The sequence below is a fragment of the Cyprinodon variegatus genome, unplaced genomic scaffold, assembly GCF_000732505.1.
Source record: "Cyprinodon variegatus isolate N-32 unplaced genomic scaffold, C_variegatus-1.0 Scaffold1262, whole genome shotgun sequence".
NCBI lineage: Eukaryota > Metazoa > Chordata > Actinopteri > Cyprinodontiformes > Cyprinodontidae > Cyprinodon > Cyprinodon variegatus.
This window is the reverse complement of record NW_015151715.1, coordinates 163,303-191,185: the sequence shown is the minus strand read 5'-3', so window position 1 is coordinate 191,185 and position 27,883 is coordinate 163,303. Positions and strand designations below refer to the sequence as shown.

Here is a 27,883-nt window from a genome sequence, read left to right as displayed (position 1 = left end):
TCCAAATGGTGTGGTAAACCCAATTTATTCATTTCACAAATTCTTGGTACATTCAGCACTTGGATGGAGGAAAAAAAAATAAAAAGCAAACTAAAAACAAAATTAAAAATATTAAAATTCCAAATATTAAGTATCAGAAGATGAACCTTTGACCTTTACCTAGATGTGACGGACCAGGCTGCTGAGCTGGGCTTCTGTCCTGCCTTCTCAAACCGGGCCTAGCGCCTCCTCTCCCTGTGCTCCTTGTACGGGTTACAGTGATCAGACCAGTTGCATCGTTGAAGAGAGATTAATATCACCAACTTGCTTCAACACCATAACCATCCACGGCTGAGAAAATAATCAGCATTCAAAAAAATAAAATAAACCTTCGATTCCACTAAGGGTCATTTGTAAATTTTGTTGTATATACATAGATAGATATATTTGACTCTTGATGCCGAACAGTAAAACAGCTTCTAGAAAACATGGGTCACGGTCGGGGAGCTATTTCGGACTGGTTTTATTACAGGGCTCTGAGGGAGGAAGGAAGCGTGCGGCCACGAAACTAAATTAGTCCCGTCCTAAAATGAAGAGGGAGGCATGGAGAACCAAACGCCCCCCCGCTACTTCTCCTCAGCGGAGAACTGAAGCATGATGAAGAGAATTGGTCGAGACTGGAATAGAGTAAACGAAGGATGAAGACAAACGGACACTTCCTTATATCTGAAATTATTTCCTGTATGTGAACGCTAAAAAGGAAGGAGGAGGGGTATGAGAGAAGTGTGGAAGACAACACTGGCGCCATGGTTGAACCGTTGAAAGCACGGTGGAGCAGACGGTGAGGACATTTTCCTTTCATGACTTCCTGCCTGTTGCGTCCTCTGCTACTCTGCACCCTCCCTCTCTTCGCCTCTCCCTGCAGCTTCCGGCCCCCTCAGCGGCGCCTGTCCCGGGGGTTGCTGCGACTACGGGAGCGCCGTCCGCTGCCTGACACCGGCGAGGCTCGTCTGGATCGGTGGCTGCTGTCCCTCCTCTTGTCCCCTTCTCTGTCTCGGCTCCGCTCGGCGTCGGCTCCTCTCCCGGAAGGTCCGCCGCTTGCTGCGACAGCGCCAACCTCCTTCTCCCGCCCCTTGAGCCTCTCTTTCTTCTCCTCGTCCCGCTTCTTGCTGTTCTCCTCGTCTAGCTCCTTGCGCCTTCGTTCGCGCTCCTTCTGCCGTTCCACGCGATCTAGAATCCTCTGGTTCGCCTGCGTTTACACAAAAAAACATGTTTGTTAACCAGCACAGAAAACACAGAATAAAGAATGAAAAGTGAAGAAGAGCATCTGCGCCACCTGCTCCTCGGTGAGGGGGAGCCAGTATATACAGGGAGCTGCTTTGGTCTTCAGGAACAGGTCGTCTAGTAGTTTAGCAGGAGGTTCATCTTTCTCTGATGGAGGAAACAGACATGGCTCATTTCAGACGTCGCTTCTCAGTTTTCTACCTCTGTGTTTCCGTTTAATGCGGGTAAAGAGCCTTACCCTTCTTATCAGTCTTCTTCTCCTTACTCTTTGCTCTCTCCCTCCTCCTCCTCTCCCTCTCTCTGGACCGAGATCGCCGCCCCTCCTCTCCGGGTCTGGCGAATTCCCGGACCTTGTCCCGGTCCCACTCTCGCTCCCCTCGAGCCCGTTCTCGCCGCTCCATCTCCCTCTGTCGCTCTGCCCACAGATCCCGGACTCCTCTGTCCCGTTCCCGATCACGCTCCCGCTCTCTGTCCTGCTCCTTGTCCCTGTCCCGTACGGGCATCAGAGGGGGCAGCCTTGGCTGAGGAGGAGCAGGAACAGGAGCAGGGATGGCCTGCTCCTGTTCTTTCTCTGGCTTCCGGATGCCTTTATGATAGTCCAGCTGTTAAGGTGGAAAAACAAAAACATTTCTACACATTAACATCTAAAACATAAAACAAACACAAAGAGCTTCATGAATGAGACATTTAGGCCAGAAAGTCAAGGACTCCAGCAGTAACGGGGAGTAGACGTTTTTTAGGCCTCCATTACCTCATCTTGCTCACAGAAGTCCACACTGAGCACCTTAGGGTTACTAGCAGGCCATTTGACTCCATGAAGAGCCGTCCTGGTGGCAACCGCCTCCTCTGTTGTTGTGTACTGAATGAAAAAGGACAGAAGAAGAGCAGAACTTTCAATCTGGGACCATGAACCAAACCTTAATGAAGGGATTACAGAGTGGATGGTGGAGGGATTGAACCGCCACCAAATGCTCCAGAACACCAGCCTGACAGAGAAAACATCTGTCCCCTGTTTGCTCAGCTCCACCAGCTAACTTTAGCCCTAATGGCCAACAATGGGCCTAATGGAACATCTCACAGCTACTTGAAAACCCTCCCAGAGCTTCTGTTTTAGACTTTGTGGGGCTGGTTGTCATGGGAATGCTGACTAGCAGTGCTGATTAGCCTGATAAACCAAACTAAATGTGAGATTAAATGTGTAATTTAGTCTCACCCTGATGAATGAGACATCGGAAGATTGTTGATGAGAACAACCCGTTGTTTTTCAAACCATGTCTGTGCCTATTGGCCAACGCTCTGACCAATGAGCGCAACTGTCTGTGACGTAAGAAGCGCTGGTGGGGAAGTGTAAACTAACAGAAACGGCGAATATGTCCTTCTTAAAAATGAATAAGCGTTGAGACTCTTCCTGCTCATGTTTCAACGAAAACCCCAAATCTAATCCTTCCAAAACTAATTCCAAAGCTGAGTCAAACGAGAACTTTTCAATAGTTGTTGCCATCCTCCTTGTTGTGCTTTCTCCAGCATTGTGCAGCTTTGTTGTCACGCCCTCAAAATACATCTCTGCGTTGTGATTGGCCCGCCAGTTCTAGGGCCTGAGGCAATGATCAAGGCTAGACCACTCACAGGCAAAAATGATTTTGGCCTCTGGTGGGCGGGGCTAGTTTACTAGGCTAAGTGCTGACGCCACACTCCAGACAATCCAGACTCTTTTAGAAACCTCTCAGGAGTGCTACCAGAGCAGAGGTGTTGATATCTGCTGTAGGGAATCTTTCTAAGGCCCCTGTGTTCCCTCTTCCCTCCCCTTGACAGAACATTACTAATGGTCCTCCTGCTCAGTGGCTAATTGTTGAGTTCATTAATTACTGTGCTTTTTATTTAAGCATCTGCCAAAAGACTCATTAAAGTTTGAACATCCTATTAGGGGCCTAAAAAAAATATATATATATATATTTAGATAAAACCTATTTTTTAATATATTTCTGTTAAAAAAATATTTCATTACATTAAAATACACAAGTTTTCAGCACGATTATTATTTTCTAAAATTATAATTAGTTTTTGTTTGAGACAAACGTATCTCTATAATTATGATAGTTTTTACTTCTTAAAAAATAAATAAAAAAGACCATAGCAACTGTCAGTTATCTACTGGTACGATGTAAATGCCTTTGACCAGAGGTCACCGCCTGCTTTGAACTAACCAAATCTCTTCTGTTAATAGAAAGTATCTGATGCCCTGAAGTCTTTTTACTTACTGTGACGTAGCAGTGAGACTTGATCTTGTCGATCCAGAAACCCTCCTCCACCACGGTCCCCGTTCGGTTCAGCAGCTCTTTGAGTTGGAGCAGAGTGAAAGGTCGGACCTGGGGATGAGAAAAGGCCGCCATCAGACTCTGGATGTTGGATATTCTGGGACGTAAACGTCAGAAGACTCAGTGGAGTGTTTCTATTGGCTGGTAGATGTGATGCTTTTCAGAGCCGCAAATAGGAGGCGAAACGGTAAAGATCAGATAACGGACGGTTAAATGATTAGCTTCACTGTGAAGTAATTCATTACAGACACATAAAATTTGATATTGTGAAAAGTTTTATTGCTCTTTGTAAATCTATATTAAAAGCAGAATCATTAGGCGGCAAAATGTCTTAAGTCTATTTTATTAATTTATTCTAACAGATAATTAAACCATTCAGTGTCTTGGAAAATTAGACTATTTAAGAAAAACTTTAGGAAAGTCTGGAACCCCCTGCTGTCGCAGCATAAACATCTTATGCTACATTCAGACTGCATGCAACTGAAGCAGTAGATTTACATACAAAGTCAATGGTTGAGACGGATCAAGGCGCATGAAACGGTCCAGCAGGGCGTCCAGAGCAGCAGGAGAACCTGCATCTTAATGCATCTGAGCAGCGCCTCATGAGCTTCTGAGGCGCGACACACTTCACAAGCAGCAGCCGCCGGAGTTGGAAAAATTGAACTTTTGCTGCTCGACGCGCCGCATCAATCAGAGAAGCTGATCTGGGAGCTGGCAGGGAGATGGACACAGGGCTGCTGATGCAGATCGCTATAATCACTCCTTTATAATAGTTTATTAACACCTAAATTAACTTTAAATGTCAAAACCTGCCAGCAAAATATGTTCCCCTTTATTATTCTGGTGCCTGCAGTTTGGATTACATACATGAAAACCACTAGCATCTCCTTCCAGCCGCCACGAACGGTAGAGGAAATTCCCCAAGAGGCAACCGGGCCAGAAGCTGCTGTTTAAGGGGATTCCTGGTGACGGAGCACCACCGGTGTACGGGGGATTAGTGCTGGTCTGACAGCAAAATAACATTAGAAGGCAGGATGGTCATCTTGACGGCCTGACTGCACAGATGAAGTTTTCAGGTTGACTTTCTCACTTAAAAATATATTTAAACCAATTTTTTACCTACTTATAACAGCAAATGTAGCAAAGCTGCTCTCTGCCATTGAACACAGGAGACGCATCGGGACACACTTTACTGGATGCGCTTCAGAAGTGTTAAAGATGCTCTTGAGGCACGTCGGACCTTAAGGCGTACAAGCGTTAAAAATAAAGCAGCAGCTGCTTTTTGGCTGCTTCTAACGCATGTGGTCTGAACGTAGCATTAAAAGAAATAAAATAAAAATCTTAATGGTTCCCAAATCAGTAGTCAATGCTAAAGAAGCTGGTTTTTCAGAGTGCTGCACATAGAAAGTCTGAATGCTGCCGTCATTTCTGTTTATGATCCTTTATTATCACAGCTTTTCCTTTCAACAGACGAATGCCAACATAAATGCTACACATAGGATCCAAATGTCGCCTCCATTGATCGGCCACTCCTGAACCAAAGACAACATTACAAAGACCTTCGGAGGCCAAGGAGAAGAACTGGAGCTCAATGGTCTGAAATCAGATTTTCAGATGACATCTGCATTTTATATGAAAAACAAGGTCCTGGAATCAGAGCTGAGCAAGGATTTCAAATTAAAATATCTATTTTAACTGATGTTGTGTAAAATGCTAATTATCTGAGACATTGAAATTTTGGTTTTGAGCAAAAAATTATAGCAAAAAACAAAAAAGGTTGAGATATTTTACTGTTTAATGGATCTTTATCATCCTTAAGAGGAATAAAGTATTTTCTGCAGACATAAGGACACTGAACTAGAGGATAGATAGTGACTGCCATGATTATTTATGCTTGGTTAGAGTTTTTCTTTTAATTCAACACAACTAACAAACCAAAAATGATTTACTGTGGTTTTATCATCCGGTACACTGCCTTATTTTCCCTAAACCCTTCTGTTGCTTAGCATTACACCGCCTTGGAGTAAAAACTCTCCATCTTTTAGCGCCATCTCCTGGCCAAAAATCACCATCAGTGTTTGGATATTATATTTCCCATTTTCTAATCAGGTAACTTTAAGTAATAATAATGAATATAGCAGCAGCAGCAGTGATCTGAGCCAACCTAACCTGCAGTGTTGTACCACTGTGTGCCCCTGACTGCTGCCTCTATGACACAAGGCTAAAAAATGTGATGACTGAATGTGTAATGTCTCATCTTGTTATCGTCTGTTAGTCACGCCCCGCTCCACTTCAGATTACACCTGACCGCAGCTGCAACACCTGGGTAATTTTTCCTGGCGGTAATTATGGGTCTGGTGCCGGCGTTGACTTTATAAACACCTCATTCATGGAAAAGGTGTTTTTTATACTTTAAATGCAACCAAAGCAACTTTAAAAGTATCTAGGAAACACTGCTGGCTTAATTCTGCTGAAATGCAGAATAAAAACTAAAAAAAAACAAAAAAAACTTTTTTTTTGTATTGATGTAATGGACTCACCAGGTTTATCACATGAATGATGTTGGAGATTTTTCCTCGAGGCGGTGAGGGCTGCCTGGATGTGCGAACAGGGTCGTCGATTGTGACGGAAACGCCAGACTTCTGCTGACTGATGGAGCGCCGCACCAGACTGTCGCTGGGAGTCACTGGAAGACATGAAGAAATGAAATCATTGAGTAGGAGGTAGATTAGAGCTGGAAAGGACTGGTGAACCTGGTTTTTAATTAAACTGCAGCAGAGCTCCTTTAACTTTCACTGCTTCTGAAAATTTTCAGTTGGGTTTAAATTGGAAATATTTTTTTTAAAATCACCATGAATTTGTGGCAGAAATACAAGAAAAAAAATGTTAGAAGAATAAGGGAATAACTGATGGTGGACAGGTAAATAGTTGGATGTTACTCTTCCCCGATTCTATTTTACCTGGTAGTTTTTTATCCACTTCCATGGTAACGACAGACTTCGATTCTTCACCGGAAGGAACTGAGGGAACAACATGCGTTGAATCTTCCATTTTCCAGAACCAAAATACTTAAAACATGATAAACCCATAAAGCTTAGCCGCTGTAGGGAGATGGGCGGAGCTTGGTGGAAATGTTGGTGTCTATTATTGCTAAAGATGAAGAGCTGAATATTCCTGTCAGAACAGTTGTTTCAGGGCTAAAGGTTTTTCTGAGAGAAGTGTATCGTTAATGACTGATTTCAAATGTACTTTTGGATGCTGTGTGAATCAGAATGAAGAAACAATCTAGTTCTTCAATCTTCAAACAACAAAACACAAAATTAAAGACGGATATATTTTACATTTATTTCATATCAAATAAAATGGCAAAAAAGATTTTACAGTTAATCTGGTAAAAGAGTATCAATCTGCTGAAGCTTCCAGTAGCTTACCTTTCTTTGCCTCTCCATCTAGGCTGACAGTGATCTGCGTCTCAGACGTTTCCTCAGACACACTGCTCTTCTTTTCTCGTGGAGTCTTTGGCTGCTTTTCATCGTCTGTTTTCTCCATTTCTTCTTCTACATTAGTTTGTCCGTTTTCCTGGCTTTCACTGGGAACAACCTGCGATAGAATGAGAGCATTAAAGCTTTTAAATGCTTTCATGTTTCTTCACATGAAAAAAATGAAATGAAAATAAGGTAGAAACCTGGGTAACGGTGCGTCGGATCTTGAGGCCTTTATCAGGGTCGCTCCGACCGGCGTCAGAGTTCTCCTCGTCTCCGGACGTCTGCAGCTCCTCGGGGTGAAGGTCCACCACTGCGTCCTGGTTCACCTTGATGTCTGGAATCAGAGACTGAAGGTGGAAAGTCAGGAGATAGGAGAGGGTGGAAGGAAAAGACGAGATCACAAAATTAAAAATTCAAAACCATATTCATTTGCTTTGAAAGTTTGAAACATTTTTCAGCACCAAGAGATTCAAATTCTGTTTCCTACAGGAAAAAACATTAAAGCTAATATGAGGACGATCATGGTATACATTGCTTTTCGTGAACAAAATATCAAAGCAAGTTTACTAGAAAAGCCCCACTAATTTACAGCCTGTGAAACTATTTATGGTTAACTTCTAAAGAGGTAAAGCCATTAAACAAGGTGTTGGTACCTTTAGGGAGTCTGTAGTGATGCTGATCGATGGCTTCTTAACAGTGACTGCTGTGCTGGAGCCCCATCGCCTCTTCCTCCCTGCAGCGTTCCCCGTTTCAGACTCTCCTGCTCCTCCATCTGTGCTGGCTGGAGATGCCTTGCTGCCTGCAGGTGATTAAAAAATATACTTTATCACCATAAGAATAAAAAAAACCAAACTCAGGTGACCCACTCTGCAGGAAACAGAAACAAACTGACAGGTTACAGAAAGAAACCAACCTAAAAGGAGATCACTTTGAGTCATTAAGGAGTTTGTAAAAGAAAGACTGCATCTATTACATAATTCTTCCCTGAACTCTGTCAGCTGCTAAAGCGCTAACACATGGAGACAAGAAAAAGACAAACTGGGCAAAGTACTGCACCAGAAATGTCTAATATTTGAGATCTATTGAATTAATCCTCAGTATGCAGTAACTGTTCATGCTATAGTTTTGTGGCACGTCTAAAGGCTCTACTTTCCACTTAAAGGGTTAAAAACCAAAGTAGAAAAAAAATGCTGTTCCATGGAGATTATGGTTTAAACTCAGTTTAAGTTGGAAATATACCATAAAAAACATACTTTACTGACCCACCTTCATTCATAACTCTGTCTGAAACAGACAAATATTAACCATTTGTTCAGGACTAAGCTAAATAACTCCTTTAAGAGTCTGTTCTCTTTTCTTACTGACACAACTTTGCATTTCCCATTGCTGCTGCTTGTCAGAGGAGACACTAGGGGTGGAACGGTTCACAAAATCCACGGTTCGGTTCACGGTTTTCAGTTCGGTATATTTTGATTGTTAGGAAAATCTATTATGTCTTGTATAGTAAAACACGTGTTGCACAATGCTTGCAAACTGTTGCACTTTTATCCACAACTTTCTTTCCGCCGTCATCGTAGGTCACTCTAAATGCAAAGCGGTGCCATACAGCAGACCTATAAAGTGCTGCTGGCGCGTCTTCCAACTCCTGTTCTTTCCCACACAATTCTCCACAACAACTGATTTTTTTCCCTGCTACACCCAGCTAAGCTGCTTCGCTTCTTCTTCTTCTTGTTTACTACTGGTGGTTGGCTTTGGTCGCAGTACCGCCACCTTCTGCTCTGGAGTGTACACGATTTGCCTATGAGAAAAAGGAGCAGCGCGTGAACCGAACGTAACACACGCAAACCGAACCGAGACAGCCGAACCAAACGGTTCGGATGGTTTTCATAAACCGTTCCATCCCTAGGAGACACACAAGCATAGTTCAGGAATTTACATTGTTATATGATGCATTTAATAAATTACATCCTGTAATCAGCAATTAGAAAACTATAGATCCATCCATAAAAAAAGAAAAAAAAAAAAAAAAAAAAAACAGGCAAGGCCAGGATTGTCCCTTGAAAAATAAACAGATCATCAGGTCCAAATGTTCAAAGTTCAGTATCTAAATATCTAAAGTTAAATGTACAGTTAAACAGAACTCATTTGTGACTTACAGATTGTTTTCTTGCCTAAACAAAAAATAAATAAATAAATAACAAAAATGTTGGTAGCCTAGTAAACTAGCCCCACCCACCAGCGGCCAAAATCATTTCTGCCTGCGAGTGGTCTAGCCTCTATCAATGCCCCAAGCCCTAGAACTGGCGGGCCAATCACAATGCAGAGATGTGTTTTGAATTTCTGGATGCAAAGCAGGAGGATGCAAAGGATTAGACTTGGGGTTTTCGTTGAAACATAAGCAGGAAGACGCTCTACGTTCCTTCGCTCCACCGATGTCTCATTCATTGGGTCCAGACTAAATTACACATTCAATCAATCATTTAGTCTGGTTTATCAGGCTAAAATATCGGTATAATGTTAATGCAAAGCAAAAGCATCACATGCAGGCTTAGTTTGATTATTCCAGGGATGATTTTCTTAAACATTTTATTAACATGTCAGTTGCTTTTAACCCATTTTAGTAAGAATTTCTTTCATAGAAGTTATTAATGGTATATTTCTGATAAAAAAAAAAAAAAAAACTATTTAGCTCTATTCTACTACACCAAGTCGTATAAAGATTCTGTTCTATTCTCTACTATGAAATCTTTCCAATTGATGAAAAACCGTTTTATAAAACTTCTCTAGAACATTACCTAAAGCAGAGACTAGTTAGGCTTTTCAATAATCTTTTTTTTTTTTATTTGGTAGTTAAACTAAACTCCATGCCACTGGTTTGTTTTATTTGACAGCTGTTCCCCAGACTGGAGATATTCTTTCCTCTGTTGCTGCGTTAGCAGCTGCCCTCCAGGGCTAACACCACAGCTTTAAGGATGGAAGCGTGAAAACCTGGCGCTAAGGAAACACCTCATTTAGCCCAATAAAACAAATAGTGAGATAATTATATTCAATAAAAAAGTCATCAGATGTTGTCTCCAGCCTGCTGCATCTAAGCCATCGGGCTCAGGCTACAAAGCAGAACACTAAAACCAAAAACATCTGATTTCTTTTTCGTATTTCCTAGTGGTGTAATATGAATGCAATACTTACTGGACAGGGATATCTTGCGAGCAGCAAAAACCTTAGGAGTGGTGCTCTGGAAAGACAGGGAGACAGAAAGAACATACAGAAACCCCAGGGGTGTGGGGCGAGATGAGAACCCAGAGTCCAGACCCAAACAGGTAACAACACAGAGGAGGTGAAAAGGAAAAAAAAAAGTGGAGGAGGGGGCAGGGAAAAGGTGTGTTAGAGTAACTGAGACCTGCAAACCTAAACCTTTGCCACTTAAAGGGATGGGTGCTTAGGCTGATCCACACCCAAAGAGCAGAGTCATCCACCTTTGCTCAGCAACTACATCTTTACTGTCAGTTTTAGGATTGAAAGGAAGAATAACATGAATTTAAAAGTCAGTCAGATTAAAACATCTCTTTAAATCTTAAAATATGACAAAAGATGCAGTAAAAGATGCTATAATTGCTCCAAATAAAGGTTGAACAGAGGTGGAGAACTGAGTGTTTACGTCTTTTCCCCTGATTATTAATACTGCAGGTAAAAATCCCCTCTTCTTATATAATACTGTAGCTTCAGTATTTAAATATATGATCCCCAAATTAACTACAACTTTTAAATAAACTGTCAAAAAAGGGTAGTGGTTTAAAAATGTTAACTATATTAGAAAAAGATCCCAGATCTTCCCATGTTTTTAAATACAGGGGGAAACAATCAAATCAAGAAGAAGGTGAATAAACCACTTTGTTAATCCTTTTAAACTGTAGACATTTGAAACAAAGGAATACTGACAAGTCATTTCCTGGTACCATTCAAGACCTGATTCCTTACTGGATTGACTATGGCCCAACCGCACCACAGTGTGCACTGTGTCTAGGAAACAAGGCTCCAATCAGAGAAGGCAGAGCAGTGAGTGCAGGGCTCGGTTTCAGAGTGCAGATTAACCAGCAGGCAGGAAGTGGTCACTGGGTCGGACTCGAACTGGGGGGGCAGGGGAAGACTTTCTCTGGGCTTTACTGCTGCTCACAGTCACATTTCAGTCTTTTTAGGAAGCACAGCTTTCAGTGTCGCTTGGTGGATGCTGATGGAGTTAGAGTCTCTGAGGTGTGAGCACCAAAAAAACAAAAACTTTGGCAAATATTTTCAAAATTGTCCCATAGAGCCCAGAGAAAAATCAGCAGCAAGATTTTCTTTTCTGTCGATTGTCTATGAGTCTCTTAGAAGGTGAAATAACAAAGTCTTTATAAATTAATAATCCAGGAAAGCAGTGAAAATAACAGACTTGGAGTAGCGCTGGTGCTGAATGCAGGATGAGGCTCTGACAATGGATGAACACCAGTAGGCAGCAGCAGATCAGAGTCAGAGCATCCCGGTTTCCATGAGAACAGTTGTTCTAGTCAGTTGTTGGTGTGGATCTGGGCAAAGGAGGCTTCATCGGGGTTTCTGTGCGCCCAGAGTGAATAAAAGCAGAGCGTCCTTTCAGGTGGCAGCTTTGACACATTTTCATGGTAGAAAACAGTCTCTGAAGGAATGGTGTGTCCAGGCCAGGCATTGGCTGAACAGGCTCAACTTTCCCCGTCTCAAAGGGTCAACATGACTGTCATGATCTGAGTGACTGAATCGTCCATAAATAAAAGATTCTCTTTGAGGATGTTTAAAGTTTCCACCCGCATCAAGTACAGCATTGATTCTCAGTCCAAAGTCAGTACTGCACGGCACCAGCAGAGGGGCGAGCATCAGATTATTGCCAGAGTTTAAATCCAAGCTGGAGTTTTTCCTGAGGACGACGCCTCGAGGCTTCGTTTCTCGTTCACATGGTTGCAGCAGAAGCAGGGGAGAATAAGGAGTGCGTAACAGTCCAGTTTTGTTCAAAATGGTACCCATGGTAACCGCGAACTGCTGCGGTTACCAAGGCTGCTGCTGATGCGAGCTCCGCCTCCTGCTGGCTCAGGTTTAACTCAGTGTCGTGGGGTTGCAGACTCTGGGCCTAACTCAGGTACCATCGGCGCACAAAGCGGGGCGGGAGTTGTAGAAGGAGTAGGAGTGGAAGAGGTGTTGTTGGTGGTGGTGGTGGTAGTAGTAGTACTCAGCAGGTACCAATAGGGACAATGGAAGAGGCATGGGCACCTTCATAACAAAGCAATCATGGGGTTTTAAAACAGCAATCACACCATCAATATATAGTGAGAGAGAGAGACAGAGAGAGAAGCGATCATAAAGGGACACGGAGGCAAATAATGGACAGAGAAGAGAAGAGAGCAGCAGGAAAGGGAAATCAAAGCAAGACAGGAAAAGAAAGGAAGTGACAACAGTGTGAAAGGAACAGCAGCAAGCTTCATCATGCAGCTCGGCGTGCACACACTGTTAACATCCATCATCCATGCAAACCCAAAACAGGTAGAACGATAGAAGCCACACGCTGACAAATGCCACAACATAGATCCAAAACTAATATATCTACTAATCTCGATTAAAACACCTCTGATCGATAGATTTTCTTCCTGCTTCTCTACTACTTAAGACTGAGCAGTGATGTGAACGCTGAGGAAGAAACTGTTTCTGCACCTCTTACTAAGCATCCTTTATTTAATGTAAAGAAGCAAACCATCTGGAAGAGCATGCCCTGATTAAAGTAGGATATGAAGTAGTTCTGCACAAGCGTGAAATGCATCCATTACAGCACCCAAAGCTAAACAATTAGTAAGGAAACGTATCGAGTATGGTACGGGGAGAAAATGGAAAGAAGAGATCAAACAATCAGGCTTTCCTGGCTGATTCTTCCATGTCTAACCTGCCATATCCCCCCTTTCAGAAATAAATAAATGAATACTCTACAGGTCATCTGAAAGAAATATGCTTTTTTTAACTTATCTTTTGTCCATATTAAATTAAAGCATCCATATTTGAAATAAATCCTAGACAACAAGAAACTCATTTTCACTCCATTTATGATCTTTTTCCAGCGGCTCACCATTACAGCAACGGGCTCTGCCTAATTTGATGCTGGATGCATACTTGATTTAATTAAGTATATCACGCAATTAGCATTCAGTCTTAGGTTGGTTTTGTAGTTCCTAACTGCCGTGGCATTTTTAGACAACCAGGATCTGATGGTAGGTCTGAAATGGTGCATCAGGACAGGAGGAAAATAAAAAAACAACAACATCTGCAGCCAGTGGGAGCTCAATAAGAGGCTCCTGCTGCAGTCAAATACAGCAGCACTGCTGAATCCAATTACTAAGCAATAGCTGCTATCTCGCAGAGTGAGAGCTTTTAAATCAAACGTTTTTCCTCACAGGACATTAGGAGAGATACAATGGAAGCCCGCCCTGAAACATGAACGCTCCGCTCCAATATAGCAGCACGTAACCTATCGGCGCATGGAGCAGACAGACAACAGATGCGTGTGGGACCATCCGCATGAATAAGCTTGCCAGGAAGTTGGAAGATGCGTTAATAGCAGATGGAAGGAATGAGTTAATTCCCAATACCTCCAAGACCCAAGTCCAACTCAGCCCCTTTGGTTTCAGTGATTATCTGAAGATCAAATTTAAAATGTGTCTGTTTAAGTTTTGCAACTACTTTTGTATTGAAAAGTATCAAAAGAAAAAAAAAGTTCAGTTTTATGTTTGATCAAACTTCAGGGCTAGGTTGGTTTTGAGTGACCCTCCCCCAGCATTGCTCATGAAACATGCTTTCACATGAGTGAGGATGCAGGTTAGTGGGAGATAGAGCCAAGACCCCAAAAAATAAAAGACAAAAAAAAAAACACCCACAACCTTCCCAGTGACCTTACCTCCTCCGTGCGGCTCTCGCTGCTCTCAGGCTCAGCCCCAGATGCTGGCTGCTGGGCCATGGAGCTCTCAGAGTCCGGTTCCACCTCGGTAACGGCAGCTGTGCTGGGCTCGGACACCTCCCTGCAGGGAACCAAACCACAGTCAAGGAGACAAATCGCAGCACGTTGAACATTCGTGAGCGTTTAACTAAAGTCCTCAACATGACTGTTAGCCTGCGTTTTACGCCGGGCTGTATGAGGGTTTGTTTGTGCAGCAGGACACAACATGAGTAGGTCAAGACGGGGGGAGAAGCAGGAAGTCAGAAGAAGAAGGGGCGCTGGAGGCTGGTGATCTGGGTCACCGCTGCTATAAATACCTCGCCCGCTAACTGACACCCAGGGTCACAAACCGACTCATACTCTAGACGTACACTCATAGAGGAGGCTGTGGGTGGTCTTTATCTGATCCGTCAGGGGGTCTCTCAGCTGAACCTTCACCGTGCTAACCAATCAGACCTCACACAGGCCCGCTCTAATTGAGCATTTTAATACTTTTTATAAACAAACAACCCAGGAAACATTTTATTTTTAGCCAACGATAAACCCACTCCGGCAGCAACAGCAGAGGCTTCTACCTTCATGGTTTGACAGAAGCAGCACCCTGTAGGTGGGAGGTTTTAATCCTCCGGCAACCCTTCCTTATCTCTCTTCTCTGATTCCTTCACTGCTTTGGGCTCCCTGGAACTATATGTCACTGTTTGCATAACAGAAAACTGAAAAAATGCAAACTATGTGAAACAGAACAGAAGGAGTTGCCTTTAGATTGGTGAAATGAGACTAAAGATGATGCAAAATGACCTATAGTAATACAAATATTCCAATAATATCAAGATACTTTTAAATGGAAAACAAAGCTATGATTAGTCTGTACAGCATGTAGAAACATGCCCTGATAAGGAAGGACAAAAGGAAAAATGTGACCTTTAAATGAATGAGGTACTTGAATGTAAAGTACTGTAAGGCCCTTTTCCATTCAATTATATTTTCTTTGGTTCATCTAAACTGAATGCAGATGATTTTCCATTACAGTTGGGCACCAACGGCAATTTTTTAATACTATTCATGCATAATGTTACATTATATTATCTTAAGTATAAATAAAATCCATTAAAAGTGCTTTTAGCAGCTCAAAGATTTGAAATAAGCCGTAGATTCACTGCAAGATGCTTCACCAGTCGACCTTTGCATTTTTTTTTCTTAAAATACAAAAGATGCCTCCTGGCATCATTTCAAAGACTCTTCCGGACGAGGGCCTAAAAAAGTAAAAACAGGCTGGAGCTCCAGCAGAGCCTGTTCAACCAACACTAAAGCTTAGTAAAAAGGTTTGGTCACAGCAAAAGAACACGGCTTTTTTTTAACCTTTCAGCAAACGGTACTAAATTTCTCCAACATTTTGTAAAGGATTATATGTCAAATTGTTAAAGCGGAGGCCAGAGGCACACCTGCACAGGTGTAACTAAAGATTCAACCCTTTATGGCCTGGACAGGGTAAGGGGGGCAAACCCGTGACACAAGGTAACCATGATTATTGCCCTTAAAGCAATAAAGATCTTAGCGAAGAGATGAATAATCAATTAACTTATCCTCTTAAAAAAATAGCTCTCTACTCATCTGGTAAGACAGGAATGAGGAAGCACAATGAAGTCCAACTGTCACCTGAAGGTTAGTTTCATAAGCTGTAAAAAAGGGACCATAAAATCCACTTATACATGTCAAACTACCTAATAAAGCCGATCAAAGAGATTCGATCCAACATAAATGACCAGAATGAGCCGATAAGAAGGCCCAACACATTTGTAAGCTGTTAAATAAAAAGGTAAAGTGAGCTCCCACAGGAGAAGATCATGAATGCTGGAACCAGCTGGAGAATTATAGCACACCATGAGGGATCAGTGTACAGCCAGCAGATGTCTGCTTTAATGATCTCCCCTGACAATGCAAAGACCATCACCTAACTAAAATATTACACTTTCGTTTTTAAATAAAAAAAATCTACATGCAAGGAAAAAAAAAACATGAGCTAGAAACACTAGGAGTGTGTTCTTTTGCAACACAAGTGAGAGAAATCAATGTTTTTTTTTCCTCTATGATCTCTGAGGACATCAGTTATTCATTAGTTTCGTTCAATTAAAGGCTATTTGAGGCACTGACCCCCCCCACCAGCCCCTTATCCCCCAACAAGAAATCTTCCTGCTCCTTCACCCAACAAAAGGCTTTCATCAACGCCCCCACCCCCGTTTTTTCCCCTCACATGGGCGAACATGCAACACGCTAACCAGGCCGATGTGAATGGATGACATGATATTTCACAGCCAGGCTTTAGCTGCCGGCTAATCGGCGGCGAGAGAACAAACGTTAAAAAAAAAAAAAAATCTATTTCAATTTCTACCCAATAGATGGAAAAGTACAAGCAGCAACCTGAAGCCTCCCGTCGCCTTTTTTTTCTTTTGGCTCACCCTTACCCGTTTTTGTTGCCTTCGGACAGCATTATGACCGGCCGTGAAAGAAACACTCTCAGGTGGGGGGATCGGCACGGTGGGACTGGAGGAGGTTTAGCTCGATTAAAGGCTGAAAGCGGGGAAATGAAACGATAAATCTAACGAGCTCCCTGCTGTTTCTCACAAGCCGTACACTGCGTCGGAATCAGGGATGCGGTACATGCACGATGGCCATGTTGGCTAGGACGAGTGAGCCTTACAGAATGCGTGGCCGACTTCCGGTGCCGGATTTCCAAAGTAAAAGCATGACGCGTTAAAGTCTTGAGTTCGATTACGGATAATTTTATGGGCACTAACATAATCTGTGCTTTAATATAAGGACAGGGAAGCACAGAATATTATTATTGTTCTTAAATACAACTCCGTTATTTGTGGTAAAAGAGGAGGATTAGGGCCACTGAAACTGATTTTTACATTTTATATCAGTATAATATAAGAAAAGAGTCAGAATTCTGACTTTAACCTTAGAATTCTGACTTTTTTCTCTGAATTCTGACTTTTTTCTCTGAATTCTGACTTTAATCTTCAAATTTTGACTTTTCTCAGTATTCTGACTTTTCTCCCAGAATTCGGACTTTTTTCTCTGAATACTGACTTTTTTCTCAAAATTCTGACTTTAATCTCTGAATTCTGGCTTTTCTCAAAATTCTGACTTTTTTCTCTGAATGCTTACTTTATTTTAGAATTCTGACTTTAATCTTGGAATTCTGAGTTTTTTCTCTGAATGCTGACTTTAATCTCAGAATTCTGACTTTAATTTAAGAATTCTGACTTTTCTCAAAATTCTGACTTTAATCTCAGAAAAGCTAACAAACATGTTAGCATCAAGCCGTAGCCATGTCTGTTTTAGAGACTAAACTAGCTCTCGTTTTAATCACCTAGTCGCCTAATTCCATCATTTTCCACTAATGTGTTACTGGCCCTCCCAAACAACTCACATCTTTGTCAGTGAAGCTGAGTGCTCCCACATCTCTTCCTTCATGGTTCCCATCTACATTAAGATCCAAAATACTCAGATGAAAGTCAGAATTCTGAGATTGAAGTCAGAATTTTGAGAAAAAAGTGAGAATTCTTAGATTTTTTTCCCCCACATTAAACTGAAATATTTAAAAATCAGTTAACTTCTTTTTTTTTTCAGTGGCCCTGATGCTCTTCCTTACCCAATAACTAACTAACTAAATAACTGGAGTATTTTTTAAAGGCAAATTCCACAGGTATAAGTATTTGTTCACAAAATCAATGTGACTTTTAATTTTGAAAAGAAAACAACATTCTTTTACAAATATTATAGTCAATAAGAGTACTGCTAAATTGCTGCTAACTAGCATTTTTCCACAGATATTTTGATCAGTTATTATTATATTATTAGTCCTTGAACATTGGAAGGCTTCCTTGCTTTCATGCTAATATTTAGCTCCATCCACAGATCCAATCATTTAAAAACAAATATGCCTCTGAATTTATTTCATCCCTGATTTGTGCCACTCCATTAGCACTACTCATTATGCTTTAGACTACAAACTCCTTTATTTTTGACAATAAACTTATTGTAAATGTAATATAATAAATGAACTATAAGGGACATCTTCAACTATTAATTATTTTGTACAATTTTTATGTGAAAAATCAGTCCTTTCAATTTATGACTTCCTTCCATTTCTTGCTCCACCACCAAAATCTGACTAATAAAAGAATCATCCTTTAATGGTGTTTCTCTCAGATCCTCTCTCAGGTTTTTGCTAATCTTAAGACCTTCTGATTTGTGATTATGTCTCCATAGACCAAATAACATCAAGGATATCCAGTGCAATGAAACATTCATGAGGAATTGATTTCCCCTCTAATATCATCTAGCAGCTTAACCCCCTGAAAACAGCTAAATATAACTTATCCTTTATAATACATAGATAACTGTGCTCCTTTTATCCACCTTTAATGTCTTTATGAAAACAGCATGTGTCTCAGAGAAAGCCTGCTTTAACAAAACAGTTCAGTGAGGCTTAATTTAAATAATTCCTCAAATTTGGGAGTTTTTATCTGTGAATGATCTATATCTTAGAGTTAAAATGCCTATGAGTTAAATAGTTATAGAGGAAAAAAAGGATAAAAAAAATAAAGAAAATAATGCATAGCTCAAAACTGATTTCCTTTAAACATCTTCTTGCACACAAATTGTGACGCACTGCTTCGATCATTCTAAACTATAAAATAATATGTATGTTTCAGCACATTAATATCAGCTGCTATACTTGCACAATAAATTTACATCTGCTTCTCTCTTGTACAACTAACTTAATTAAGATTAAAAAGGCAAAAAAAAAAAAAAACCTTGATTGAAACATACTCATATTTAGTAGCAACCAGAGATACTTTGTTGATTCTAATAGATGCAAACCACAGAACAACCAGCTTGTTATTCAACCATGTCTAACAAGCATCCGCTTCTGGGATTTCAGTGTAATAGTAAATAGGAAAATAGCATGTTTATTAAAAAATATTGAAGTTTTTAAAAGCAAAACAGTGATAAATATTCATGGTCCAACTGATAATTGACTGTTGTAGAAAATCAGAGCTGAGGAGAAGGTCTAAACTACTCAAATCTAAAGACAAGTATAGTTAAGAGGCATACCTACAGAGAGAGTTTGGAGCAAATAAAAGTCCTTTAAATGAAATAAAACAGTCAGTCTTGTTCCAGAACATTACAATAACATCTATGAAACTGTGTATTGGATCATATACAATACCCTGAACTATCATGTACTAGGAGTTATTTGCTGGTCTTCCATGATAAACAACAGCTTTAAGCCTGTTATATACCCTAGGAACTGTAATGTAAATTTAGCTAATGTGTTAAGTTGAAAAAAAAAATATCTAAAACTTTTTACTTGAATGACTGTTTTTGAATGTTTTTGTGGAATAATTATAGACTTGGTTATATTTGGAAAATCTTTTTAATGTTCACTTACCTTTTTGAAAGGTTAGGTTTCTCAGAGTCTTTATTCAACTTAGTCTTTTCATTAATCTCTGCCCTTTGTCCTTCGTCTGCCTTCTGTGAAACGAATAAGAGTAAAACAAATGAAAAAAAAAGATGCAAACAAGACAATACTTATTTTAAATTTGTGTGCAAGAAGAAAGCCTTCAAGTTAGATTCACTATAAGGACTTAAAAAAGAGAAGAAAACCCAAACCTGACCAGGATCTGGGATAAAACACTCAAACCGGAGCTCTGAGTATCTAAGATCTAAGTATGATAGAAAGCGACTCCCTAAACTTTGAACCTGTTATTCTGACTAAAATAATGCAAAATTCTTATCATTTTTGGCTTTTAAAAACTAACTTCAAACTCTGTTTTTAAATTTTTATGATCAGGGCTTCATGTCCTAAAGATTTAGCCCATTTATGCATTTGCTAAATTCTCATAAAGTTAAATATGGTGTTTCCTTTCAACATTATACAAAACCTTAAAAATATATTGTTTTTAATCAGGGAAATAAGCAGAAAGTGTCAACATGTTTCCCATTAAACACGTTTCTAAATTGCTATTAGTCAGTAAACCCCTGATATATTATATATATTTATTTTCTTCCTCATCAAGAGTTAAAAGCTTCAGGGTTGCTATCAGAATATTCTCTACTTTCTCATGTCCTGAGGCCTTCAGCATGAAAAACACCCACACTGAGGCACCAACCTTCAGCTGACTGGCAGGCTGAACTTTATCCCTGGAGGAGGAAGAAGAGGATGATGATGATGATGAGCGTGAGGAAGACTCTGATTTGGAGTCTGAATCTGAGGAGGAGTCTGAATCTTTTTCAGCAGCTGCTGCTTTCTGGTTATTCCTCTGCTCCTCTTGTTTCTTTTCTTCCTCCTCCTTTAACCGCTGCTCCTCTCTTCTCTTCTCCTCCTCTTTGTGTTTCTTTTCTTTTTCCAACTCCTGGTATCTTTTTTCCTCTTCCTCTTTCTGTCGCTGCTTCCTCTCCTCTTGCAGCCGTTCTCTTTCCTTTTCCTTCTCTTCCTCCAGGCGTTTCTTCTCCATTTCTTGCTCCTGCCTTTTCAGACGCTCTCCCTCCCTCTCCTCCTTCAGCTGTCTCTCTCCTTCCTGTTGCGTTTTTGTTTCCGATGACGGAAGAGGGGATTCACTGGAACATGTGGCGGTTGAATGTGCCGTTTCTCCGGAGAACCCAGGAGATGAGGTCCCTTCCTCTGACTCCATCCTGTCCATGAGCAGTGAGAGGGGGCCGAAGCGGCGCTTCACAGGAGGCTCGGGGCTGCTGGAGCCGGAGCTGGAGCCGGAGTCTTGCCTCTGCATGGGGGGAGGCGGGAAAGAGTCCATCCCATCTGGAGCTCCTCTTTCTTGATCATCTGGGGGGCTTTGCTTTGGAGTGTCAGGTAGGGGGAAGAGGTTAGGGGGTGGAGAGGGGGGAGGTGTTGGGTGACGCAGCTGCATGGGAGTGTCGTGTACCTGCGGAGGAGGGATGTGCTGAGGAGGCTGAAGCTTGCGTTTGGATCTTGCAGTAGCTGATGATGCACTGGGAGCCACCGGCTGCTTTGAGGGAACCGTTGCCTTTCTCCTTCTTGCCCCTCCAGGACCCGGTCCCCAATCCTCATCTTCATCGCTGTCATCATCGTCCTCCTCCTCCTCGTCGCTGTCGTCTTTAACGTGGTTTTCAGCGGAACTCCGGGCGGAGCGGCTGAGATTGAGCGCAGGCTGAGCTTTTTTTGGAGTGGCTGCTTCCTTCTCCTGGCCTGGGGGCAAAGCGGCTGCGTATCCTTGCATGTCAGGCTGTCCCAGGACACGGACTGAGAAGGAGGCGACAGCTCGTGGAGGGGAGGTGGCTGATGGCTCCTTGGGTCCTTGGGGGCCGCGCTGCAAACGAGCTCTTGGGGCTTCAGTAGACTCTCGGCGGTGGGAAGCGGGAGCAGATCCACGACCACTCACAGAGTTATCCCCTCCAACATCAGGACCAGAGGGCTGCTCCAGGGTGCCTTGATGCTTTTGGACAAGGATGACAACTAAATTACATTTTTGAAGGTTTTTAAAATAACATTTAGGTTTGAAATGTTTATCTGTATCATTTAAATATAATAGAAAACAAGGGAAGTAGCTATTTATTATAAAGCATTGGAAGAAATGTGTTAAGCTTAAGCAGCTCAAACTGCTTTGTGTCTTCTGGTTTTTAGGTAGAAAATAATTCTAAAGAGGAACACAAAGAAACTATTATTCAAATAAAAAACAAAGTTTTTTTTTTCTTTTAATAATTCACCTTTATTTATGTTTGCCAAAAGCACCACTAACTGCAGATTCAGCTTCAGGTGTGTCCATCAGCTTCACACATCTACAGCCTGATTCTTATCCCACTCTTTGTACAAAAGCAGAAAACTTAGGCTTTATTTCAATTGCCAAGAACGCGAGTATGGACTCGTATTCTCGTCAAGTATGTTATTGACAAGAACACAGGAAGTATGCACTCGGGGAGAACGCGAGCACAGGACAAATCTGTGTCAATTGGAACAGAAGCGTACTTCAGACGTCACCACAGACTCGGCTCGTCTAGAGCTGCATTTCTCCTCCTGTTATTAGTAGTCTGTAGATAATAATAAATTCTTACTTTTTTCTTTTATTGGGGGAATAATAATTAACAAAGTCAGATAAACACAAATCAAATTAACATTTTGCCAAATAAAACAAAAAACTCACACACAGCTGTGGTTAGCCCTGGCTGTGGTTATCCTCGGAGCTTCGCTGGATGCCACGGTCCTCTCAACATCAGAATTTTTTTTTAAACTACGCACTAAATCAGTAAACGGGTCATATAGTAATGCTTAAAAGTATAATGTTCTCGCCCCAAATGATCTTAAAACGTACTTTTTTAACAACGGCAACAGAAAAGAGAACTTTTAACTTAATACTCTAAGCTCTGTAAGCGCTCAATTGAAAGCTGTAGCTGCTGCAATGCATGCTGGGACAGCTGTCAATCTCACGAACGGACAAGTCTGCTCTGATGTATACTCGGTAAATAGGGAGGGGCAAGAACAACATCCGGGGACTCTGTTCTTGTGAATTGGAACAGTACTAGGGCTGAGGGTGATGACATTGCACGAATACACGTGCACATGAGAACACACAAGTACACATATTGAGAATCGGCCTTAGACTGACTGGATGTGAAACGTCTGTGAATAGAAACGTTCCAAATGTTCCTGCTGTGGAGTCTTAATAGGATTCAGGTCAGGCCTTCAAATGGGCCCCTTGATTAGAGGGTGAGTCTTGAGGATCAGGATCGTTATGGTTCTCCTGCTGGAAGGGGGAACCTTTTCTCTTGTTTCAAATGTTTGGTTTTTTTTGTGTTGTTTAGCACCATTTTTCTTCCCATTAACCATGACCCCACACTAGACTCCACATTGTAACGCTACTGCCACCATGTTTACCAGGTGGATGGTGTGTTCAGAGTCAAGTGCAATGTTTTCCTCCATGTAGTTTGTTCTGTCCATGTTTGTTTTCTGATGCCTATTCAAGATTTTGGCAAACTGCTAACATTACTTTTTATTATGTTCACTTCTTCTCCATCTCTCTTAAAAAAGCCATAATGCTGCAGTGCACTACAGCCAGTAATGGTCTTTCCAAGAGATTAATGTGTGTAAGTTCACATTTTAGTATTAAAATGTTTTTATTGCTCTGATGTAATGAGATAATCTTTAATCCTGTATTTTTACCAGATGCAAATCCTCTTAAATAACAAAAACGTGTGAAATTACTATATTTTTAGGTCCCTGAGAACTGAGTTATTGAAATAAATAAACAGTTGTAACTACATAATCTAATATAAGGAATATGAGGGTATATATATATATATATATATATATATATATATATATATATATATATATATATATATATATATATATATATATATATATAGAAATTTTTTTTTTTTTTTTAAAGTACCATAACTTTACAACATAATATTGATTCTCTTTCCTGTTATTTAATTCCGGTTACTGACCTTGCTGGTGAAGGGAGGGCTGTCATTTTCTTCAGACTGGTCTTCATCTTCCTCTGCTCCAGCTGGGCTTTCTGCAAAAAAAAATAAAATAAAAAAATACACACAGCAGCCTTTAAAGTCATGTTGCTTCTTTACCATATGTCTGTCTGGCTCTTTTGAGTGTTTATTGAAGAGTTTTACCATCGGCCTCCTCCTCCCGCTGGGCCTCTCTCGCAAGTCTCTGTCGTAGGAGCTCTTGCTGCTGGGCCAGGTACTGTTTAATGAAACTGTTCTGACACATCTCTTCTCCTATCTAAAAATTAAAACAAAAAAACAGAGCAACACAAAAACAAACTTTAAACTGCAGGAACTGTAGTTGAAATGTTTTCAGAGCAACTTGGCTTAGAGAAAGAGGTCCAACCTGTGAATTAGGCTGCAGCCCACTGTGAGAAGATGATGACCTCTGTAGGTTTTCCAGCATCAGAGCCTATTGGGAATAAAAAATAAAAATAATAAAAAAAAAAGCAAAGAAAAAATGTAAATCCTTTATTGTCCAACAATGGGGAAATTCATACTTTGCATTTTGGCACATCCCCTTAGGGAGCAGTGGGCTGCCATTGTGGGGGCCCCGGGGAGCATTCAGGGTTTAAGGAATTTGCTCAGGAACCCAGAATGGAGGCTGTGGGAATCAAACTAGGTACTTGCAACCTTCTCAGAACACAAGCGCACTGCTCTAACCCACTAGGCCAACAATGCCCAATCAATACAGATATTGAAAACAGACTCTGTTTATAATCATCAAAGCAACAGAGAAAGGGTTTCAAGAAACTGATATTAGCTGCAAATACTGAACATTAAATCCTTCTTTCTAAAATCTGACTTATGAGCTTCTAATTTTACAGAAACTATGTTCTTTGAAGGGATTTCTGTAATCCAAATGCCATTTATAAGGTATACTCTACATCCCACAGTCTGATGTTCACTAACTCAAACCTACAATGCATCCTGGTTGCTATCCCACCAAAGACTGCGCTGCAACACTGAAAAATGTTTTCACTGTATGCAAATAACAACAAAGCTTGTCTATTTCCCTATATACAGACTCAGCAATCTTCATTGTAAACCTTTACGCTGATAAAAATAATGCAACCACTTTTTGCATTTACTTAATCATATTTAGTTACTTTAACACAATTGTTTTATGTCCTACCCTGCTAATATGAAATGATTGTGTTAAAGTAACTAAATATGATTAGGAAAATGCCAAAAAGGGTTGCATTATTTTTATTTTTTGTGCAGATATTTTCAGCCCAATACTTTCATTTGCAATATTTTCACTGCATATCAAAATGGGTACCATAGTAAATATTTATTCTACAAACACAGCAATGATATTGATCCCATCTAGTCCTATTATAACAAACATGATCCACAGTTTCTGCAAGTTTAAGCCACCTAAATAAGGGTTATTATTTGAATATAAAATCTATGTCAATGTTTCCTCATTAACTGTTTAATTGAGTTGCTTTTTGGGGGTTTCTGGGTTATGTTTCCAAGGCTTTCATACCAAGAGTTTTTAAAAAGTTCCTTATCTTTTTACAGTGTGTCCTGAGCTTCATTATGGCTTTGAGTAGAATGAGCCAGCTACCGTTATCCCTGATCAATCTGTACCTTCTTAGGAGACAAAGGGAGAAAACATTTGAGTTGGGATGTTCCAAAAAGAAGGAAGAAAAAAACAGTGTTTCATCAAAAACTGATTCAATGCTTAAAATAAGGAATTGGTGGAAAAAGTAATGGATGAATTAAATTTCTAGGAAAGAAGATCTGAGTGTATTGAAGACTTTAAGACTTAAAAGTGAAATAATTCATTATAAATCATTGAAGATTTTGTATAAAAACAACAAAAACGCCCTTCACATTTATGAATTAACTAAGAGATATTATTGATGATAAAACTCTGTTTGCCCTTTACTAATTCACACCAATATCTGGTAAACAAAAACATCATGAAGCAGACATAAGCTGAAGTATACATCTGTTAAACTGCTGAAAACATATTTAAATTCCATCAGTTTTGCTTTATGACATTTTTTTGGACACATTGCAAATGATTCAAATAATTGCAATTACACAAGAGAGTTTTAGTTGGAATTTGCCTGTTCTAGATTTATTCAATCCACCAACAATCAGCAGAATTAAATCAACAGTCAACAAGTTGAGTACTTTCAATGAACAATAAATGGGCTCAAGTATTTTTTCAACACACAAAACCACTTTAGATGATCATAACTGCTAAAAACAGACACATTGTGCAAGTATGGCATTGGGGTAGAAATAGAAAAAAAGATCAGAAACATCACTAGAAAGGAGTCAAACTAAAAAAGTAATCTTCACTACAGTGATACTAATAACTCAAACATGATATCGATCCCAGGAAAGTATTTGATATTCTAAACCCTTTTCAATACCATCTGAATGAAAAGAAAAATTATGTAAGCAATGGCATAAACATATCCTTATTAACCTGAATAACTCACCGTGTCCAATCTCAACATAGAAAATCTTTTTTTTTCAACAGAATTAGTCAAATAAGAGTACAAATAAATGCTAAATAAATAATCCAAATCTAAAAATAACACCAACAAAAATTTGCAAACATTACTTATTTACTTATTCTTAGTATTGATATCATGCACAATTAGTATTGTAACCGTTTACAGCCTTTAAGTATTAATACTTTTCAGAGTTTTGATAGTTTTGACAACACCACTAAAGTGGCAATCACCTTTGTAAATAATTTAGCAGTCATGTAGCAGCTGATATCAAACACACATATATATATATATATATATATATATAAAGAGTTTAAAACTCTGTCTTCTTTATATAAGCAATCAACCTATAAATATCCTATGGATCTTTCACTTGAGTATTTTCTATTTTTTTTTTTTTTTTAAAAGCTAAAGGTATATAAAAAAAAAGATTTATCAAACTAAAACATGTCAGTTTATTCTGGTAAAAAAAAAAAAAAAAAACATTATTCAAAACTTTACCCCAAAAACCAAGATTTACTGTTGTCAGAAGAGATAACGGATTATTGCGAGACAGCAAGGTTCCTATGGTAAAAAGGACTGTCTCATTAATTACAGCATTAATATTAATATTAATACCAAATTTATATAAAAAAAAATATATATAAATTCCATCTGTTAATTGGAAAAGTTTAAGTTATACCTTGTTTATATTCTGTAATAATAAAAAATAAATCTTTAAGGAACCTTTTGCCATCTGATTATTAATCAAAAAATTATTGAGAGATTAATTGATCAGCAACATCAACATATCTTATTCGTCCTGATGAGTAAAGGTCGTTGTAACCTCACAACTTCTGTAATTATAACCATATATATATATATATATATATATATATATATATATATATATATATAAATAAATAAATAACTCAATATATATATGAATAAAAGTTGAAAAAACATGAAAATATATCTAGGATCAGGTGGCATATTAAATCAGTTGAATTGATTCCATAATAATTTATACAAACTACAAGCTGCTAATTGGATAAAAATCATGTTTAATAAAATAATCTAGATATATGTGGGAAACATTTCTGGAAAGAAAAAGTGCACACTTTAGCAGTTGATGACGCTTCCAAATATGTTTACATCGCGAGGCGCGCTCCCGTAACCTCCCCCAACACACAGACATGCGATGCGCGCGGCCGGCGGCTGTCATGTACTGTACACTGTGCGGCTGTTGGCTACTCTCAGCTTAGGCCTCGACTTGACAGGTGCACACTTCAACAGTGTGCAACACGGTGCTCAGCGAACTGTTCCAAACCCGGACTGAAGCTGTCGCTCGATAATTCAGTTGTATTGCTAGTCAGAACCATTGGACCGTCCCTACTGTTGTTTATGCGTAATATCGTGTGTGTTGATTTATGTATTCCCGCTTCTACACACAGTTACGGCCTCTAACGTTTGCCCCCCCCCTCCCGATGCTGTCGCTCGCCTTCTTCTTCCCGAACTTAGCCGGACTCGACACAGACATCCAAAGCCCGCGCAATTATAAAAACAAAACCTACCCCTTTAAGTCGCTTTATTAGAGTGTTTTTCTGCCCGCTTTTTGGTAGGTTCCTTTGCTCCAAAGCAGCTTTCAAATCCGCAACTCGGAGCGACTGTAGAGGTTTTCCATCAAGCGTAATATCTTCGTCCGCCATTTTGCTCGCTCCGCTCGTCTGAACTCCGACGGACGTCGCTACGGCTGCTGCGCGGCGTCACACTTCGACACTTTCCGGAGATTTTCGGCTCGCCCGGAAAGCTTTACGGTAAATATTACGG

At 40.2% G+C, this 27,883-nt stretch overlaps 1 protein-coding gene across 2 annotated transcripts; it reads right to left on the bottom strand.

Annotated features, from left to right (window-relative positions):
• Window positions 1-27,789, bottom strand: LOC107102485 (apoptotic chromatin condensation inducer in the nucleus-like). 2 transcript variants are annotated; one of them, XM_015401811.1, is made up of 18 exons: window positions 27,628-27,789; window positions 23,944-24,009; window positions 23,724-23,835; window positions 23,544-23,614; window positions 20,231-21,532; window positions 19,510-19,592; window positions 14,007-14,127; window positions 10,253-10,298; window positions 7,717-7,862; window positions 7,264-7,410; window positions 7,010-7,178; window positions 6,539-6,598; window positions 6,119-6,264; window positions 3,522-3,629; window positions 2,015-2,122; window positions 1,502-1,865; window positions 1,316-1,410; window positions 1-1,228 (listed from the first exon to the last, which is right to left on the bottom strand). In XM_015401811.1, exons 1-18 carry the CDS (start codon window positions 27,760-27,762, stop codon window positions 917-919), a joined length of 3,591 nt encoding a protein of 1,196 aa, XP_015257297.1. In that variant the 5' UTR covers window positions 27,763-27,789; the 3' UTR covers window positions 1-916. The 2 variants fall into 2 exon arrangements, with proteins under 2 accessions (XP_015257297.1, XP_015257298.1); XM_015401812.1 differs by lacking the exon at window positions 6,539-6,598.
• Between the last annotated feature and the right edge of the window lie 94 nt (window positions 27,790-27,883).